Source organism: Myotis daubentonii, chromosome 15 (assembly GCF_963259705.1).
Source record: "Myotis daubentonii chromosome 15, mMyoDau2.1, whole genome shotgun sequence".
Classification (NCBI taxonomy): Eukaryota; Metazoa; Chordata; class Mammalia; order Chiroptera; family Vespertilionidae; genus Myotis; species Myotis daubentonii.
Window position 1 is genome coordinate 6,841,108 of NC_081854.1, and position 19,606 is coordinate 6,860,713.

Sequence of the window (19,606 nt, forward strand, 5' to 3'; positions counted from 1 at the left end):
CATTTCCAGCCTCTGTCCCTCCCTCTCGCAGCCCCTCCCAGCGCCTTCCTCAGAGCCCCTCCACCCTCACCCCATCCGCCCTGCCCTGGGGTCCCCTCCCTGGATCCCTTCCAGATCCTAACACCTTTATGGGGCGGGCAGGTTCACATTAACAATTGTGGCTGCTTTTCTGGCCAGAGAGGGAGGGAGGAGATGGTACCCGGGAGTCTTGGAATGGGAACTAAGCAATTAATAAAATGTTAGGAGAAGGGCGGGAGGGGGGAGGGGGGGGAAGCTGGGCAGGGCCAACTGCCCAGACCAGGGATAAAAGGGATCTACAGAGTGACTGGGAGGTGAGACACCATCCCCACTTCCTCCTCCCAGGAAGACATCGAGGCCGGACGTGCTCCTTGGTCAGCATCCTCCCTCCAAGTCACCAAGGACCCGGGATCCATGTCTCTAAGGGTCTCGATCTCCGTGTGAGAGGCTCTCGCTGCCCCTGGCCTTCGGCCTCTGGGCCTGACGCAGCCTCCTTCTCTCTCACTTTCTCTCTGTTTTTTTGCCAGAACCCAAACCCCGGGTCCCCAGAATGCTCCTCCTGCTGACCGCACTTCAGATCTGGGCTCTAGGTAAGATAAGCCGTGGGGTCCAGGGTAGGAGGTGCCCCGGAGACGCTGAGAAAGGAGGGGCAAAGGGTCCTGGTGGCCAGGATGCTCATGCGTGACCTGGTGAGGAAGAGAGGGGGGCTGTAGTTTGGAAATCAGGGCTGAGGGATGGGCTGGAGCAGGGCCTGAGAGCTGACTTGTGGTGACATCGCAGTTTTAGGGCATAGGGTGCTCCCAAATGCTGGTGACGATGGGGTGGCAGGGATGTGGTATAGAGAATGGAGTGAGTGTGGGGACAGATCATGGGACCCGGGGGGCCACATGGAGTGGGGAGTTTGGGGATGGGACAGGGAGCTCATTGAATGTTCTAGGGGAGGACTGAGGGGCGTATTGAGATCGAAAGTGTCTGTGGGAGAATGCCGTTGAGGGCAGGAGACATAGCAAGGCCCTGGGTGAGATCATGGGGAGGGGGTCAGTAAGCTCCCTATTGCGTTGGAGCAGACATGGAGGCCCTGTGGGCGGGGCTGACCGAGGCGGCGGGTCAAGGGTTAAGCAAAGAAAGTGGGGAGGTTGGGTCCTGGAGATCCTCGATTGCTGGGCACTGGAGGGCATGTGCTCACCTGCTCTTCCCACCCAACCCCTGCCTGTTCCTAGCCGGGGCCCAGAGCCAAGAGGATGAGAACAAAATAATCGGTGGCTACTCCTGCATCCAGCACTCCCAGCCTTGGCAGGCAGCCCTGCTGGCCGGCCTCACCCAACGCTTGCATTGCGGAGGGGTCCTGCTGTCGGAACACTGGGCCATCACCGCCGCCCACTGCTCCCGCCCGTGAGTGGCGCCCTCCCCTACGCTTATGCCAAGTGGCCTCCAGTTTGGAGGCCCAGAGCTCAGCTGAGAACTCTGGACCCCTGTGCAGAGCCCAACGGAGCAGCTGGGTCCAGGTTTGGGGTCTAGACAAGAGCCTAGAACCACAGACACAGCTCTGCGTATGGAATCCAGCCACGCACCTTGAACTCGGTTTAGATTCTGAGAGCAGATGGAGAGTTTAGAACCCCTTATACGCCAGCTTGGAGGCCCCCCCCAGAACCTAGAACCGACTGCGTCACCTCAAGATCCCTATGGAGGCCAGGGCCCACACAGAGACCAATATTAGGAGCCCATTCTACGTGGGTGGTTGAATTTGGGGCACGATCTACCTTTAGGAACTCAGGGCCCCCTCTCAGACAGAACACTGCCTACATAGAATCCAGAGCCTGGCTCAGGACCTGCAATCCAGCCATAAATTCAGACCCCCACTTAGAGCTGGGACATACAGCTCAGAGAGTAGGATAGAAGCAGGGCTGGGAGCCCATTCTAGATCCAACGTTTAGTAGTCCAGAGTCTACAGCTCCTCGTTGAGCAGCCTAGAACCCAGACCCCAACCCAGTGTCTAGATCCCAGAATTCAGACCGCCATCCGAAGCCCCACGCAGAACTCATCACTCCTCTAAGCTTCTGCACCTAAACCTAGAACCCAGGCCTCCAAGGAGAGCTCTCCGTCCAACTGCCTACCAACCAGGTCCAATGCCATAATCGGAAGTTCCCTTTAGAACAGTGGTTCTCAACCTGTGGGTCGCGACCCCTTTGGGGGTCGAGCGACCCTTTCACAGGGGTCGCCTAAGACCATCGGAAAACACAGATATAATGACATATTGTTTTTGTGATGAATCACTATGCCTTCATTATGTTCAATTTGTAACAATGAAATTGGGGGTCACCACCACATGAGGAACTGGATGAAAGGGTCGCGGCATCAGGAAGGTTGAGAACCACTGCTTTAGAGCCTAGAGGGCAGAACTCAGCCCAGAGTCTAGGATGCGAAGGCCAGAATGCAAACCAAGGTCTAGACAGGTGGGTCCGGGAGCTCATTCTAGAACCCAGAGCCCAACCGGAGGCCAAGGGCTCAGACCACAGTCTAGAACCAAGAGCCCGGACAAACCAGTGATTCCACGTGAACAGCCCAGCCCAGAATCAAGACCTCAGACCGATGTTTAGAACCCTAAACCCAACAGCAGCACAGAGCTCCACCCACTGTCCAAAGCCAGAGCTGAAGCAAGAACCAAAACTCAACTTAGAAACTAGAGCTCATATCAACGTCCAAAATCCACGGCTTGGGTATTTTTTTTTATTATTATTGATTTCAGAGAGGAAGAGGGAAGGAGAGAGAGATAGACACATTAATGATGAGAGAGAATCATTGATCGGCTGCCTCCTGCATGCCTCTCTCCTGGGGATTGAGCCCACAACTCAGGCATGTCCCCTTGACTGGAATTGAACCCAGGACCCTTCAGTCCACAGGCCGATGCTCTATCCACTGAGCCAAACCAGCCAGGGCCACAACTTGGGTCTTCATCTATCAGTCCGTACAGCATCCTCCCCCTGCCCCCAAACTGAAAACTCAAATCAACATCTAGAACCCAGATTCAAGCCATGCTGCAGAGCTCAAAACAGACCCCTCAGCCTGCCCAACCAGTATCTAGAAAGGTGCCACAACCCACACTCCATCTAGAACCCCAGTCCCGGCTTAGATTCCACAATTCCAAAGGTCGGGAACCCAGAGGCCAGGCGAGAACGGGGAGGGAGGCTCCCTGGAGCCTATTCCAGAATATCGATTCAGATTTAGAGCCTGGAGCCACAGCCCCAAGTCTGGAGTAGAACACAGAGCAGAGAACCTGGCCCCGGCCAAGAACTCCCACCCATCGCCTTACCTCCCCCAGCCAGAAGCCAGAGCACAGCTCACGGGGGGAGGGGGCGGACGGGCCTGGGCGGAGAAAGGATACCCAGCAAATGCCCAGTCCCCAGGCCGAGGGAGTGGGGCTGGCGCGTGGGGCGGGGTCTCCGGGTCCGATCGTGAGCAGCGCTCCTCTCGCGGGTCCTGGGCCAGGATCCTTCGGGTCGCGCTGGGCAAGCACAACCTGAAGAGGCGCGAGGCCACCCAGCAGGTGCTGCGCGTGGCCCGCCAGGTGCCACACCCCCAGTACAACCCCCGGACCCACGACAACGACCTGATGCTGCTGCGGCTGGAGCGGCCGGCTCGGCTGGGGGGCGCGGTCAGGCCCATCGCCGTGGCCAGGACCTGCGCCAGCCCACAGACACCCTGCCACGTGTCCGGCTGGGGCACCACGTCCAGCCCCATCGGTGAGGACTCCTGCCCCCTGGAAAGGAGCGAGCTGGGGGCTGGGGGCGGGGCTCCGGGTCCGAGGGCGGAGGCGGTGGGTCCCCACATCCCAGGGTGCCTGGTGGAGGCTAGACCCCAAGTCCTGACCACGCAGTGCCTCCCCAGCCAGGTACCCCAACGCTCTGCAGTGCGTGAATATCAGCGTCATCTCTCGTCAGCAATGTCAGCAGGCCTACCCCGGCGCCATCACCGCCGGCATGGTCTGCGCGGGAATCCCGGAAGGGGGGAAGGACTCTTGTCAGGTGAGGCCCAGGGTGAGAGCCGGAGGAAGTTGGGGGGACAGGGGTGGGGGGGGCGGGGGAGTGGCTCAGGGGCCGGGACTTCAATGCAAAAGGACCTCAGGAGCATCCAAGGCCTTGAGCGATTGGAATAGCCGGGCGGCCTCCCAGCTGTGAGCTGTGGGAACGGACCTAATCCCTCTGCGCCTCGGTGTCCTCCTCTGTCCAGCGGAGGCAGCGCCGCTCAGAGCAGTCGGCAGATCAGACGAGATGGTCCGTGGGAAGAGCACGAGGCTCTGATCGCTGCTGTCCTTGTCCTGATGGTGCACCTGGGAATCTGTGCTCGGGCCTCCGGGCATCTTACTCCATCCCCGGGAGAGGGCTCCAGAGTCAGGGGGAGGGCGGGGGAGGGGGGGGCGGGGTCATGAGCCACACACAGTTTTCTAGAGACACAGCTAAGACGAAGGGGGGCTCCGTGAGGCCCCGAGACAGCAGGGACCAAAGGGGGAAGGAAGGGACCCAACCCTGGGGCTGATGTCTGCAGTCTTTCCACCCCACCACCCACCCCCCACCCTCCCAGGTATCAGCCATGTGCCTCCCCATCTCCGCCTTTTCTCTATGCACATGGCTCTGCCCGTCCGCTCACGGGTGTCTCCATTGGGGTCTGTCCCCCTCAGGGAGACTCCGGAGGACCCCTGGTGTGCAACGGGAAACTCCAGGGCCTGGTGTCCTGGGGGATGGAGCGCTGTGCCCTGCCTGGCTACCCCGGAGTCTACACCAACCTCTGCGAGTACTACGACTGGATCCAGCAAACCATTCTGAGCGCGTGATCGCCAGTGTGAGGGAATATGGATGCCCACCTGCTGCCCACACCTGCTCTCTCCACTCAAGACCAGTGGCTCCTCTCCCAGCCCCAGGAGTCCAGGCCCCCAGCCCCTCCTCCCTCAGCCCCAGGAGTCCAGGCCCCCAGCTCCTCCTCCCTCAGCCCCAGGAGTCCACGCCCCCAGCCCCTCCTCTCTCGTACCCAGGAGTCCAGGCCCCCAGCCCCTCCTCCCTCAGCCCCAGGAGTCCAGGCCCCCAGCTCCTCCTCCCTCAGCCCCAGGAGTCCAGGCCCCCAGCTCCTCCTCCCTCAGCCCCAGGAGTCCAGGCCCCCAGCCCCTCCTCCCTCAGCCCCAGGAGTCCAGGCCCCTAGCTCCTCCTCCCTCAGCCCCAAGAGTCCAGGCCCCCAGCTCCTCCTCCCTCAGCCCCAGGAGTCCAGGCCCCCAGCCCCTCCTCCCTCAGACCCAGGGGTCCAGCCCCCAGCCCCTCCTCCCTCAGACCCAGGGGTCCAGCCCCCAGCCCCTCCTCCCTCAGCCCCAGGAGTCCAGGCCCCCAGCTCCTCCTCCCTCAGCCCCAGGAGTCCAGGCCCCCAGCCCCTCCTCCCTCAGACCCAGGGGTCCAGCCCCCAGCCCCTCCTCCCTCAGCCCCAGGAGTCCAGGCCCCCAGCCCCTCCTCCCTCAGACCCAGGAGTCCAGGCCCCCAGCTCCTCCTCCCTCAGCCCCAGGAGTCCAGGCCCCCAGCCCCATCTCCCTCAGACCCAGGGGTCCAGGCCCCCAGCCCCTCCTCCCTCAGCCCCAGGAGTCCAGGCCCCCAGCCCCTCCTCCCTCAGACCCAGGGGTCCAGGCCCCCAGCCCCTCCTCCCTCGGACCCAGGAGTCCAGGCCCCCAGCTCCTCCTCCCTCAGACTCAGGCATTATTCTATTTATTGGGAGTCCAGGCCCCCAGCATCCTGGTCCTAACCCCTGGCTCAGAACTTCCCTCTCCCAGAGGGTCCCTCAGATGTTCTCTCCCCACCCCCACAGCATCATCACCCTTAGACACAGAGGCGGGAGAATGAAGGCACCAAACTTGGCAACATATTCCGAAGAAGACAGTTTTCAAAACGCGTAGTGTCTCTGTAAACCAAATGAATAATAAAAAAATGGAATAATCCTAGATTCCGTTCATTCGTTCATGCAATTCATCCAACATACGTGCACACAGCAGCTCCCCTGTGTACAGTGAGGCCGTGTCTGAATGGCTGAATGGGTCACCTGTGGTCCCTGGGTGTTCCCTGGGGGTCTACCACATCCCCCTCCACTGGGATGGTGTGAAGAAGGAGCCCCCCACCCCCAGCACTGCAGTGTCACCCTGAGCAGGACCGCCCCTCCCTGGCCTCTGGGCTGGGTCCTGTGAGCGGGGACTGCTGAGGTCCAGGGCAGGGAGGGCAAAGATGTACTGTGTTTCCTGGAAAACCCTATGCAAATGAGCAGTCTTTTTCCTAATCAGATCTCAGGTGAAGAGAGTCGAGTTAATCACACTGAAGTTCAAGTCCTGGCAGGGCCTGGCTCTCAGCAGCTGTATTGGTGTATTTCCACCTGTCATCCCTGGCCTAGGTCTCCTCCCTCCCCAGCGGCACCGACACAGATGGCCTCAGATGCCAGTGCACTGTTGCTTCTAACTTACAGGAAACCATCGTGTTATGAATTTCATCTTCTTTCTTACTTTCATTCATCAACAGCTATTTTGGGGGCACCTACTATGCGCCAGACATTGGTCTACTTCTCTGGCTCCTACTGTGTGCCAGGCAGTGGTCTACTAATAGACACCTACTGTGTGTCGGACATTGGCTTATTTTGGGGCATCTACTATGTGCCAGGCATTATTCTATTTAGTGTGCTCCTACTGTGTACCAGGCACTGGTCTACTGATTAGGCACCGACTGTGTACCAGGCATTGATCTACTGACTAGGCACCTACTGTGTGCCAGGCATTGGTCTACTATTAGACACCTACTGTGTGTTAGACATTGGCTTATTATTGGGCATCTACTATGTGCCAGGCATTATTCTATTTAGTGTGCTCCTACTGTGTACCAGGCACTGGTCTACTGATTAGGTACCAACTGTGTACCAGGCATTGATCTACTGATTAGGCACCTACTGTGTACCAGGCATTGATCTACTGACTAGGCACTATGTGTGCCAGGCATTGATCTACTGATTAGGCACCTCCTGTGTGCTAGAAGGTGGAGCTGTGAATAAGTCAGACAAACCTAAATGCTTCTTCTCACAGAGCTTACCTCCTAGCAGGTAAGCTCTCTATCCCTCTCCCTTCCTCTCTGTAAAAAGAGACAAGGACAAAAAATGAGAAACTTAATTTAAAAGTAAGGTAGAGAGTCCGGGTAAGCAAGAAGGTCAATGAACGTGGGCTGGGCAGCAGGCCCAGTGTGTGCCAGAGCCAGCTCATAACCAGCCCAGAAGAGCCCATTGGCACATTTTCAGGAATTTTGAGAGCGGGTTGCTAAACACAGCCATTGTTAAAAATTAAATTGCATAAACTTACAATTAAACGAAGGTATATTTAAAACAAAATCCAGTTCGGCCGGAGTGGCTCGGTTGGTTGAGCGTTGTCCTGGGCACCGAAAAGTTGCCAATTCGATTCCCAATCAGGACACATCCCTGGCTTGTGGGTCGCTCCCCAGGGACATGTACAAAAGGTAACTAATAGATGTTTCTCTCTCTCTCCTTTCCTCTCTCTAAGCATGTTCTAGGGTGAGGATTTAAAAAATGAAATAAATAAAACTGAAAGGGTGTCTTTAAAAAAACACTCAAAACGAATCCATTCCTAATTATGTTTACCAATATTCATTCTTTGATGTTATTTATGTCTATTACATTACACCTGGTGATAGTGGGCTTCTGAGTATCTTTTTTAAAAATATATATATTTTTATTGATTTTAGAAAGAAAAGGAGAGGGAGAGAGAGATAGAAACATCAATGATGAGATAAAATCATTGATCGGCTGCCTCCTGCACGTCCCCCTACTGGGGATCAAGCCCACAACCCGGGCATGTGCCCTGATCGGGAATCAAACCATGACCTGTTGGTTCATAGGTCGATGCTCAACCACTGAGCCACGCTGGCCGGGCTGAGCATATTTTTTTCTGATTCAGTGTCAAGCGACTTTGCAATGGTAGGTTGATACCAACTGAAGGGGCAGTATTTACACTATAGAAATTGGCAAATGGGGCAGATCAGAGAGCTCTTAACCCCTCACCCACACACTACTGGACAGGTCAGCGTGGGAGCAACCTGCTGATCTTGGTGTCTGTCTGCTCATAGTTCTGTGCTGCGGGGGGTGGGGGGGTGGCTGCACAGTTCAGAGTGGAACACAGTATGGCTTCATCAGTGCCCACGTGCTGTGCTGAGGGAACAGCACAGAATCAGAGAGTTCGGAGCTGGCAGCTCTAGGACCTGTGTGACCACAGCAGCTCAGAAGATTTCTGGGAAATGTCCTGGCCAAGTTGCTCAGAGCATCATCCGGATACACTGAGGTTGTGGGTTCGATCCCCAGACAGGGCACACACAGGAATCAACCAGTGAGTGCATAAGTGGGTGGAGCAATCTCTCTCTCTCTCTCTCTCTCTCTCTCTCTCTCTCTCTCTCTCTCTCTCTCTCAAAATTAATATATTTGCCCTGGCTGGTTTGGCTCAGTGGATAGATCATTGGCTTGTGGACTGAAGGGTCCTGGGTTCATTTCTAGTCAGGGCACATGCTTGGGTTGCAGGCTCAATCCCCAGTAGGGGGCGTGCAGGAGGCAGCCAATCAATGATTCTCTCTCATCATTGATGATTCTATCTCCCTCTTCCTCTCCCTTCCTCTCTGAAATCAATTTTAAAAAAAAGAATTTATTTAAAAAAATTAATTAAAAATAAAATTAGCCCTGACCAGTTTGGCTCAGTGGATAGAGTGTCAGCCTGCGGACTCAAGGGTCCCAGGTTCGAGTCTGGTCAAGAGCATGTACCTTGATTGCGGGCACATCCCCAGCAGGGAGTGTGCAGGAGGCAGCTGATCGATGTTTCTCTCTCATCAATGTTTCTAACTCTCTATCCCTCTCCCTTCCTCTCTGTAAAAAAAAAAAAAATCAATAAAATATATTTAAAAAATAAAATTAATAAATTTATCTAAATTTAAAAGAAAAAAAGACTGCTGAGCAATGGAGGCTGCACCTTCTGTCGAGGTCACACACACACACACACACATAAACACACACACACACGCACACACACTGTGGCCAAACCAGCTCTGTGAGGGCAGGGAAGGTAAGCAGCTGTGTGGCTGGGTCGCGTCAGGCCTGGGTGAGACGAGGATACAGCCCTGTTGTAATTCTTGGCCTGCCTCCTTCCATAAAGCTAAGTAAACATACCTCAAAGATTACTCTAATCTGATTTCCAACCCATACTCCCAGCTGTGAGTATGGTGAGTACCATCTTTTATTGCTTCTCAGAGGCACATTTCTTTCACATCTTTAACGTTTCTGAAATTGGGAGGGCAGCCCTAGGCACCAAAGGGTCTTGGGTTTGATACCTGATTAAGGGCATATACCTGGTTTGCAGGTTCAATCTCTGGTCCTGGTCGAGGTATGTGTGGGAGGCAACCAACCCATCTCTCTTCTCCTCCTCCTCCTCCTCCTCCTCCTCCCTCCCTCCCTCCCTCCCTCCCTCCTTTCATCTCTCCCTAAAAAATCAATGGGGCCCAGCTGGTGTTGCTCAGTGGTTGAGTGTCAACCTAGGAACCAGGAGGTCATGGTTCGATTCCCGGTCAGGACACATGCCCAGGTTGCGGGCTCAATCCCTAGTGCGAGACTTGCAGAAAGCAGTCAATCCATGAGGTTCCTCTCTCATTGATCTTTCTATCTCTCTATCCCTCTGCCTTCCTCCCTCTCAAAAAAATCAATAAAAACATACTTTTAAAAAAATCAATGGGAAAAATAACCTCTGGTGAGGATTAACAAAAAAAACCAAACACCTAAAAAGTAATAATAATGCGGGGGCATATTACAGCTGATAGTGTCAGCATAATGTCATAATTTAATTGTCACCCCCCTTTTTAAAAAGTTCTCGCCCAAGGATATTTTTTCCATTGCTTTTTAGAGAAGTGGGAGGGAGGGAGGGAGGGAGGGAGAGAGAGAAAGAGAAAAACATTGATGTGAGAGAGACATAGCAATTGATTGCCAGGGATTGGGAACTGAATCTGCAACCCAGAGATGTGCTCTTGACCAGGGATTGAACCAGAGATCCTCTGATGCTTGGGGGCTGACGCTCTAACCACTGAATTACCACCCAGGGCAATCACCCCTCTTTTCTTTCTTACTGGTATCCTCCTATATAATAAAAGGCTAATATGCAAATTTAAAAAAAGGCAGAATGACTGGTTGCTATGAGGTGCACTGACCACCAGGGGGCACACACTCAACGCAGGAGCTGCCCCCTGGTGGTCAGTGCACTCCCATAGGGGGAGTGCGGCTCAGCCAGAAGCTCTGAGTCTGGCTCACAGCTGGTGAGTGCTCACAGCAGCGCTAAGGATGTCCGACTGACAGCTTATGGGCCGAAGCCGTCAGTCGGACATCTCCCGAGCGCTCCAGGACTGTGAGATGGCGCAGCCTGGGCTGAGGGACACCCACCCCCTGCCAGTGCACCAGGCCTCTAGTATGAAATAATAAAGCAAATACAATCCACAGCATGATGGCAACAAAGGGGACAAGGAACCTCTCAGGATGATCTGATCACACATTCTGAACTGGGCAGGTCACGGTGGGTGGTTAAGCCCCAGGCACACAACCTCTTTAGTGAAAGGTTTCAAGCCAGCCTTCGCCGTTGTTCTTCTGCATCTAGACTAACACAGGCACACACTCCGGTGCCCACTTTGCTTTCTCCCACCTCCGTGTGATCTTCCTCAGTTCCCTGCTTACGTAATTCCAAATGCGTAAGAGAAACCCCAGAATGTTTATTCTCCGAAGCATTTGAGATCTCATTCCCCAGCATGTGTCTTCAGTTTGACTCAAATAAAGGCTTACCAAAAAAAAAAAAAAATACTTGCAGGTTTGGATGCTTCTTATGTCGACAGCCTTTTATGTTGACAGCCTTTTAGAGTTAATGAAAGAGGGTGGGAAGGAAAGTGCGTGGGTGAGGAGCCAGGCGGCCGTATTAACGAGGTGATCTCATCCCACCACACAGTGTTAATCTACCCATGTTGCCCTTGGCTCGGCTAGTTTATTGCTTCTAACTGTCTTCTCAGCCTGTGTGGTCCAACGTGGTAGCCACTGGCCACTTGTGGTCATTTTTATTTATTTATTCTTTTTATTTTTTAATCCTCACCTGAGGATATGTTTTTATTGATTTTAGAGAGAAAGGAAAGGAGAAGAGAGAAGGAGGAGAGAAAGAGAGAGAAAGAGAGAGAGAGAGAAACATCGATGTGGGAGGGAAGCATTGATTGGCTGCCTCCTGTATGCACCCCAAGTGGGGATCAAACCCTCAACCTGGGCATGTGCCCTGACCCGGAATCAAACCCATGACTGTTTGGTGTATGGGAGGACGCGCCAACTGACTGAGCCACACCAGCCAGGGCACTTGGCGTTTTTAAATGAAGCTTAGCTGAATTTTTTAAAAAATATATTTTATTGCTTTTTTTACAGAGAGGAAGGGAGAGGGATAGAGAGTTAGAAACATCGATCAGCTGCCTCCTGCACACCCCCTCCTGGGGATGTGCCTGCAGGCAAGGTACATGCCCTTGACCGGAATCGAACCCGGGACCCTTCAGTCTGCAGGCCAATGCCCTATGCACTGAGCCAAACCGGTCAGGGCCAGCTTAGCTGAATTTAACACGTATGGGATTTCCATTCCTTCGTCTCACGGCCACATTTTGGTGATCGATAACCGTGCGTGGCTCACGGCAGCCAAATCGGGTGGTGCCACTCCATAAAGTATTTGCATATCGGACGAAGAATGTTCTACTGGACGGAGTACATCCTGCGCCCTTGCTTCTCAGAGCGTGGCCCCAAGAACAGCCGAAGCGTAATCACCTGAAGCTTATTCGAGGCTGAGTCTCGGACCCCCAGCCCAGACCCGCTAAACCAGAGTCTGCATTTCATCACCATCCCCGGGAGACAGTGCCTAGGAAAGTTCGAGAAGCACCACCCCACGGTGCCAACGGAAGAAACACCCAGACCCTGTAGAGAATTCTTGTAAGCCTTTCTTTGAGCCAAGCTGACGACATATGCTGGGGAGCAAGATCTCAAATGCTTTGGGGAATGACAGGTTTGCAGCTGTGTGTGTGTGTGTGTGTGTGTGTGTGTGTGTGTGTGTGTGTGTCTGAGGTTCAGGAGGGAGCGAAGGAAGATTGCATGAAGGTCGGATCACAGGAGAGCTAAGGAGATTAAGTGTTCTCTCTCTGGAGGGTGGTTACGCCTTCCAGGGCTGTCACTTATGGCGTCTCAAAAAGGTGTGTTAACCTAGATGCACAAGAACAATGGCTGGTTTCACAACTTTTCACTAAAGCGATAGGGGGGGGAAAGTGTGTGTGTGTGTGTGTGTGTGAGTGTGTGTGTGTGTGTGAGTGGGGGTGGGGGGACGGACAAAAAAAATTAGAAGTTAAAAAAAGATGCCCTGGTTGGGTCAGACCGTTTGGTTAGAGTGTCGTCCCCAAACACCAAGGTTGTGGGTTCGATCCCCAGTCAGGGCACGTACAGGAAGAAACCAATGAACACGTCAATAAGAGAGGAACAACAAATCGAGGTTTCAGTCTCTCTCAAATCAATAAAAATAAATAAATACCTAGAAGAAGAAAAAAAAAAACAAATAAAGAAGTGAGAGGCCCAGGTGTGACTCCCCACCGTGCCCTGCCCAGTTAGAAAATGGTAATTTATTTCACCATCACTTTTTCAGCCACCATGTGAATGACTCAATCCCCCAGTAATGGGCACACCTAGGTTCCCTCCACTACCCAAGCCATGGCGCAACGACTATTTGGGGCGTTGAGCATAAACAGCCGTCAACTTGGTATCCGCTGGACAAAAAAGGGTTTATTCAGGGAGGAAAAAAAAAAGAAAAAAAAAACACCCTACAATCCGGTACAGTATGTGCAACCATGGCCAGACACGTGGAAGTTCGTACCAGGACAAAGATGGAGGAAGTCCTTTGTACAGGGGGAAAAAAGCTAAGGGAAGGGGTGGTTACCACCTTAGAACCACATTGGAAATAGAATGGTTCCTGTAGGGCTCTCTCTACAACACGGGGCATGAGAGCTCCCCCTACAGGCCCTCCCGATTCCTGTCTAGGGTAAGGTCACTGTCCTACATTTTGACAGGGAGGATAGGATGCCCCTTACGTACCTACAGGAGATGTCTCTGGAATACAGGAGCAGGACTAATGGACGAAAAGGCCCATTCTTAATCCGTCTCACCAAATGCCAGCAGGTTTTTGTCCGGATAAAGATTCCTGTCTCCCGCCCCAGCCGATTTGGCTCAGTGGATACAGCGTCAGCCTGTGGACTGAAGGGCCCCAGGTTCGATTCTGATCATGGGCACATGCCAGGGGTTGCAGGGTCCATGCCCATTAGGCGGTGTGCAGGAGGCAGTCGATCGATGATTCTCTCTCATCATTGATGTTTCTATCTCTCTCTCCCTCTCCCATCCTCTCTGAAATCAATAAAAAAAATATATTAAAAAAAAGATTCCTTTCTCCCCACACCCTCAATCATGCCACTAGTTTGTTCATTCATTCATTCATTCATTCAGCAAATATCCATTGAATCCTATTCTATGCTGGGTACTGAGAACTCACTTCCAGGGGAGAGGCAGACAAAGAAACAAATGAATAAGTAAAACAGAAGGAATTACAGATGGGAGTCAGCCCTGGAGACGAAGGTTCCAGTGTGGTGTGCTTTTTGGTTTTTTTTTCATTGTCACACAAATACTTCCCACCTGCCGATGGGACTCCAATGATCCCATTAACAGATGAATCCCCTTTGTCAGTTACAGCTGACATTCATCATTACTTTATATTCCTTTCAGGTGTACAGCATAGTGGTTAAACAATTATATAATTTACAAAGTGATCCCCCTCTTAAGTCTTGTACCCACCTGGCACCATCTATAGTTAATACAATATCATTGACTACTAGAGGCCCGGTGCACAAAATCCGTGCACAGGTAGGGTCCCTAGGCCTGGCTGGCGATCAGGGCCCATTGGGGCCTTCCTTCGTTCCATGCTGCCCCCTGGTGGTCAGTGCCCGTCATAGTGAGGGATCGAACTTTTGGTTGAACTCCCTAGGGCACACTTTGCATCTTAGCCTTTTATATATGTAGATATTCCCTGTGCTATATTTTACCAGTACATCCCTGAGGGCTGTGATGCTAAGCCACGAAGGGTTGTTAACTCAGAGGGCCTGGGCTGTCCAAGTCCTGCACATTACATAGAAAGAGAGGTCTGGCCTTTGCCTGGCTCCTTGGAGATAACCACGGAGCCTCTGAATTATCCTGTTTTTGTTTGGTCCAGGGCACGAGACCATGTCGGAGAGTCTATGCTAACACGGCGATGACTTCTGGTGGAGTCCTCAGAGCACGTTGTATCCGTTTCATCTCAGGAGGACCCAGAGATGAAGGTCAGCCACAAAGGCAGACAGCCATGGCTACATGACCAACACCCAATAAAATACCTAGACACCAAAGCTCAGGTGGGCTCCCCTGGTAGACAGCCCTCTGTATGTGCTGCCAAACATCATTGCAGGGGGGATTAGGGGCGATCTGCATGACCACAGCTGGAGAGAACACCAGGAGGCTCATGCCTGGCGCCTCCTGGTCTCTGGCTTGTGTGCTGTGTTGCTTTGTGCATGTTCATCTGTAGCCTTTGGCTGTCATTTAACCCAAACCATGAGCAGAGCCGCTTTTCTGAGTTCTGGGAGTCCTTCTGGGGATTCTCAGAACCCGTCTCGGGCACCCAATTACAGGAGTCAAGGAAGTATTCGTGGAGAAGATGAGGAGAATAAGAGAAGCCACATAGACCTCTGGTTTGGAAGAGGGTTTCTATAGTCAGAACAGCCCTGAGGTGGGAGTATGGCTGGCATGAGAGGGGCAGGAGGAGGGAGGGAGGGTAGAAGACATCAGAGGACCATCGGGTCCAGATGGTCTAAGTAGAGCCCTGTAGACCACCCTCAGGAAACTTGACTTTCACTCTGAGTGAGGCAGAAGGCATTGCAGGGTTTGGAGAAGTGGAGTGACCTGCCCTGGCTTACTTTTTTTTTTAAAGGTCAGTCTGGCTGCTGTGTCGCAAATAGAATGTAGGTGGACAAGGACAGAAACAGGGAGACTAGAGAGTGAACATACCTGGTATAGGTGAGAGGGGATGATGACTGGGAGGGACCAGGTGGCAAGGATGGAAGGTGTTGAGAAATGGGCAGATTCTGGATCTCCTTCGAAGGTGTAGAGCTGACAGGGTTTGGTAACAAAATGGATGTGTGGTAGGAGACAAGGAATTCAAGGGCAAGACTAAGGTTTGGATCAAGGAGTGGAAGGGTGGAGAGACCATCTACAGAGAAGACCAAGACTGGAAGAGGAGCCTGTGAGAGGAGTGGAGGACAGGAGTTTGGTTTTGAACTTGGAGGAACACGGAGACATTGAGTAGGCAGTTGGGTGCTAAGCCCAGCGTTCTAGAGCGAGGTCTTGGCTGGAGACACAGATCTGGGAGTCGTCAAACATGTGGATGGTATTTAAAGCCAGGTGCGATCATCACCAAGGGACTGAGTATAGACAGAGGAAAGAAGAGGACCAAGCGCTGAGTCCCGAGATGCCCCACCATGTAGAGACCGACCGGGGAGATGAGAGCGAACAGCACCAGCCACGGATGAGGACCAGCCAGTGAGTGAGGAGGAAGACCGGGAGGGTGTAGTGTCCCAGAGGCCAAGCAGAGAAACCCTTTGAAGGAACAGGGAGTGATCCGCTTGTTCAACGCTGCTGATAACTCAAGTAAGAGGAACCCTAAAGGGATGGCCACTGGGTTCAGCACCATGGAAGTAATTGGTGCCCTGAACAGGGACACAGTTGGCAGAGCGGTTGGAGGGTGGGGGCTTAAGAAAGAACAAGAGGAGAGAAATTGCAGCCAGTGAGTGTAGCCAACTCTTTAGAGAAGAATTGCAGTGCAAGGGAGTAAAAATTCAGCCAGGAGGGCATGAAGGTTGGAGAGGTTTTTATTTTATTTTATATATATAATTTTAGAGAGATAGGAGAGAGAGGAGAAACATTGATTGGTTGCCTCCCACACACGCCCTGACCGGGAATGGAACTGGAGCCCCTTTGGGACACTGGATGGTGCTCAACCAGCTGAACCACATCAGCCAGGGCGTTTGGAGAGGTTTCGAAAAAATTATTTTAATGGAACATGGGAGAAATGGTAGCATGTCTGTATGTTAGCGGGACAGCTCACTGGTGGGGGGAAGAATTGATGATGTAAACAAGGGAAGAGAGACGTGCTGGCTGGGACGATGTCTTCAAGGAGATGAGAGGGGATGGGAGACTGGGCACAAACGGAGGGGTCTGTCTTCGATGGAGATGCAGACTGTTCCTCTGTAGACACAGGAGAGGAGGCAGGGGATGTGGGCACGCAGGCAGGTAGGTGGCAAGGCTGACCTTGCTTAGCGTTTGCTATTCCGATGGGTGAAAAGTGATGTTGTCGCTGCCCAGGAATGATGTTGACTGGGGCCAACGCCTATGACCCAGGGACCCAGCTCTGACAAATGAATGCATGGCTCTTGACTCCTGGCACATCTCAAGTCTGGTTTTTCTGGGGACATGTCTCTCTCTCTCTCTCTCTCTCTCTCTCTCTCTCTCTCTCTCTCTCTCTCTCTCTCCTTATGTCTTTGTGCCTTTGTCTCTCTCTCTCTCCCTTATGTCTTTGTGCCTTTGTCTCTCTCTCTCTCTCCCTCTGCATTTCCCGACCTCTCCCACCCACTTTGTCTGTCTGACTCGGTGTATTTATCCCTTTGTCTTTCTTGTATCAGGGCCTCTCCTCTGGGCCTGGTTATGGGGCCAACTTTCTCGCCCCAATCAGCACTTCCAACCAGAACTTCCAGTTCGTGCCTCACAAAGAACCCCATGTTGAAGCCAAGCCAGGGTGGGGCTTCCAGGAACCTCATCTGCCTCCATCTCCTCCAGCTTTACCTATTTAACAAGCACCTGTGTGGCCCTAGGTCCCTATTAGGCGCTTGTGCAAGCACCTTCCAATATTAACTCATTTAACCCTCCTCTGTGAGGTAGGCGCTGTGGACGGTGCCATTGCACACCGAGGCACAGAAGGTCCTTGTTGCTTGAACTCCAGAGTCGCAGCCCTAAGCCACCAGGAACCCTGCCTCTTTTTCTCGTCTTTCTTTCCCCGGCCCTACTCTCAGAAGCGGGGAAGACCCTGACCTGTGAGACAGTACACCTGGACTTGGTCCAGTTGATGTGTAACCCACCGTGGGCTCCAGTTGCCTTATCAGTCAAGGGAGGGGGTGGAATGCACCCAACCCTCAGTGGGTCCATGACCTCACGTCAACACGAGCCAGCCAGCCTTGGTCCTGGCCAATCATAAGCTCAACTATCAACACTGACCTCGTACTCACCCCTCAGAAGATGCCACCCCAGCCACCCCCTCTCCAGGTTCCTTCCTAGGTGAGAAAGGGCCCTTCCAAGATAAGAAAGGTTTTTGTTGGATGCGTGGACCCAGCCACAAGAGGGCACAGGTACCCTGACTTCCCACACAAGCCCAGCACCTCACGTAACCCGGCATCCTCCCTCCTGCCACCCAGACTGAACCCAACTCTCCTGGGAAAGCATCAACGCAGTATCCACTCTGGCCCCAGCCCTATGGAGTGGGGGAATTCCAAAAGACGGAAGGACAATTGCTTTTCTGTCACCCGGAGAGGAGTTCACAGCTATGTCCCAGCCCACTCCCACCAAAACCCTACCTCAACATAGATGCTCAAGCTCAGTCTTCATCATCCATGGCAATCCATACATAACACCAACTCAAACGCATTTCAACACCTCCCCATCCAAAACTTCAGTTTCCGCCCCATCCCCAGTCCCAGCCCAACAGGAGGACTCCATCAACAGCCTTATGGCCGGAAACCTCCCAACCACAACTCAATCCTCTCCCCTACACTGTCGGGCCTACACCAGTGGTCGGCAAACCGCGGCTCGCGAGCCACATGCGGCTCTTTGGCCCCTTGAATGTGGCTCTTCCACAAAACTGTGGAGGAACACGGAGACATTGAGTAGGCAGTTGGGTGCTAAGCCCCGAGTTCTAGAGCGGGCGCGCACGAACAGTGCAACTGAAACTTCCGTGGCCCACGCGCAGAAGTCGGTTTTCGGCCTGGGCGAGTCTATTTTGAAGAAGTGGCGTTAGAAGAAGTGGGGGGTGGACAGATAGAGAGGATGAACGAAAGGAGATAGACGAAACAAGTACACAAGACGAGTGTGGATGGGAGAGTTGGAAGGGGTCGACCTCAGCGAACGGACCTCAATCAGATTGAGGACGTTTTTAGCAAAGGCCAGCTTAGGAGCACCCTAGTTAAGTTAATAACAATGGACCTACCTATATAGTTTAAGTTTAAGAAATTTGGCTCTCAAAAGAAATTCCAATCGTTGTTCTGTTGATATTTGGCTCTGTTGACGAATGAGCTTGCCGACCACTGCCCTACACCAACTCCCCAGCGTCCTCTTCACCACACATCCATCCTTCTCCCCAAATTCACTTGCATTCCCAGTGCTGTCATCAGACCCATCCTAAACATGACCAAGAGCTTTTCTCCCTGGTGTAAGGAAACATTGCGAACAACATTGACATTGTGAAGGCGATGGGTGACGTCAATGGAAAACTAGAAGGGCCAACTGATTTTGGGGGGTCTCTGCTTCTTTTACTGTCTTGGGGCTGCTTTACAACTCGGTAAATTATGGACAGCTGATAGCAATGCAAATAACTCTTGTCCGTAACCACGCAAATGAGTCTTACCAGGTAGAAGTGCAATTACCTTCTCCCCACCATGTGGGCTAAGACAGCTTATGTCTATTTATAAATTCATTTCAGCATTCCTTATTGCCTATGGTTCTTTGTAACATCTTGATAGTTTTATCACTTGCTAATGAATCAAAATATTAGACATATGTTCAATTTATATATGTAGGAGAGTCATGGTTAGATCTTTTTGAAAAAATTATATTTTAGCCCTGGCCGGTTTGGCTCAGTGGATAGAGCCTCGGCCTGCGGACTGAAGGGTTCCAGGTTCGATTCCGGCCAAGGGCATATGCCAGGGTTGTGGGCTTGATCCCCAGTAGGGGCGTGCAGGAGGCAGCCGATCAATGATTCTCTCTCATCATTGATGTTTCTCTCTCTCTCTCCCTCTCCTTTCCTTTCTGAAATCAATAAAGAAATACATATGTTTTAGAAAATTATATTTTAAGCCCTGGCCAGGTAGCTCAGTTGGTTAGAGGATTGTCACTATACGCCAAGGTTGTGGGTTCAATCCCTGGTCAGGGCACACACAATGAATGCATGAATAAGTGGAGCAGCAAATCAATATCTCTCTCTCTATCTCTCTCTCACTGTCTTCCTTCCCTTCTCTCTCTAAAATCAACAAATAAAAATTTTTAAAAGATACTAGATTTGATCCCTATATCAATGGACGTCAAATTTAAACTATATCCAAATTTAAACTTTCCCCAATATGGCCGCACCAGTTTTGATGTTAGCACTCATTCA

At 52.4% G+C, this 19,606-nt stretch overlaps 1 protein-coding gene across 1 annotated transcript; it reads left to right on the forward strand.

The window, feature by feature from the left end:
• Window positions 1-340: 340 nt before the first annotated feature.
• Window positions 341-4,941, forward strand: KLK14 (kallikrein related peptidase 14). Its single transcript, XM_059665473.1, has 6 exons — window positions 341-392; window positions 546-608; window positions 1,239-1,410; window positions 3,505-3,758; window positions 3,904-4,040; window positions 4,694-4,941. Exons 2-6 carry the CDS (start codon window positions 569-571, stop codon window positions 4,844-4,846), a joined length of 756 nt encoding a protein of 251 aa, XP_059521456.1. The 5' UTR covers window positions 341-392; window positions 546-568; the 3' UTR covers window positions 4,847-4,941.
• Window positions 4,942-19,606: the final 14,665 nt, after the last annotated feature.

Coding starts and splice junctions, on each gene's coding strand:
- KLK14 (XM_059665473.1), top strand. CDS start 569: ATGCTCCTCCTGCTGACCGCACTTCAGATCTGGGCTCTAG. Junction 3,759..3,903: donor CACCACGTCCAGCCCCATCG/GTGAGGACTCCT, acceptor GTGCCTCCCCAG/CCAGGTACCCCAACGCTCTG. Junction 4,041..4,693: donor GGGGGAAGGACTCTTGTCAG/GTGAGGCCCAGG, acceptor TGTCCCCCTCAG/GGAGACTCCGGAGGACCCCT.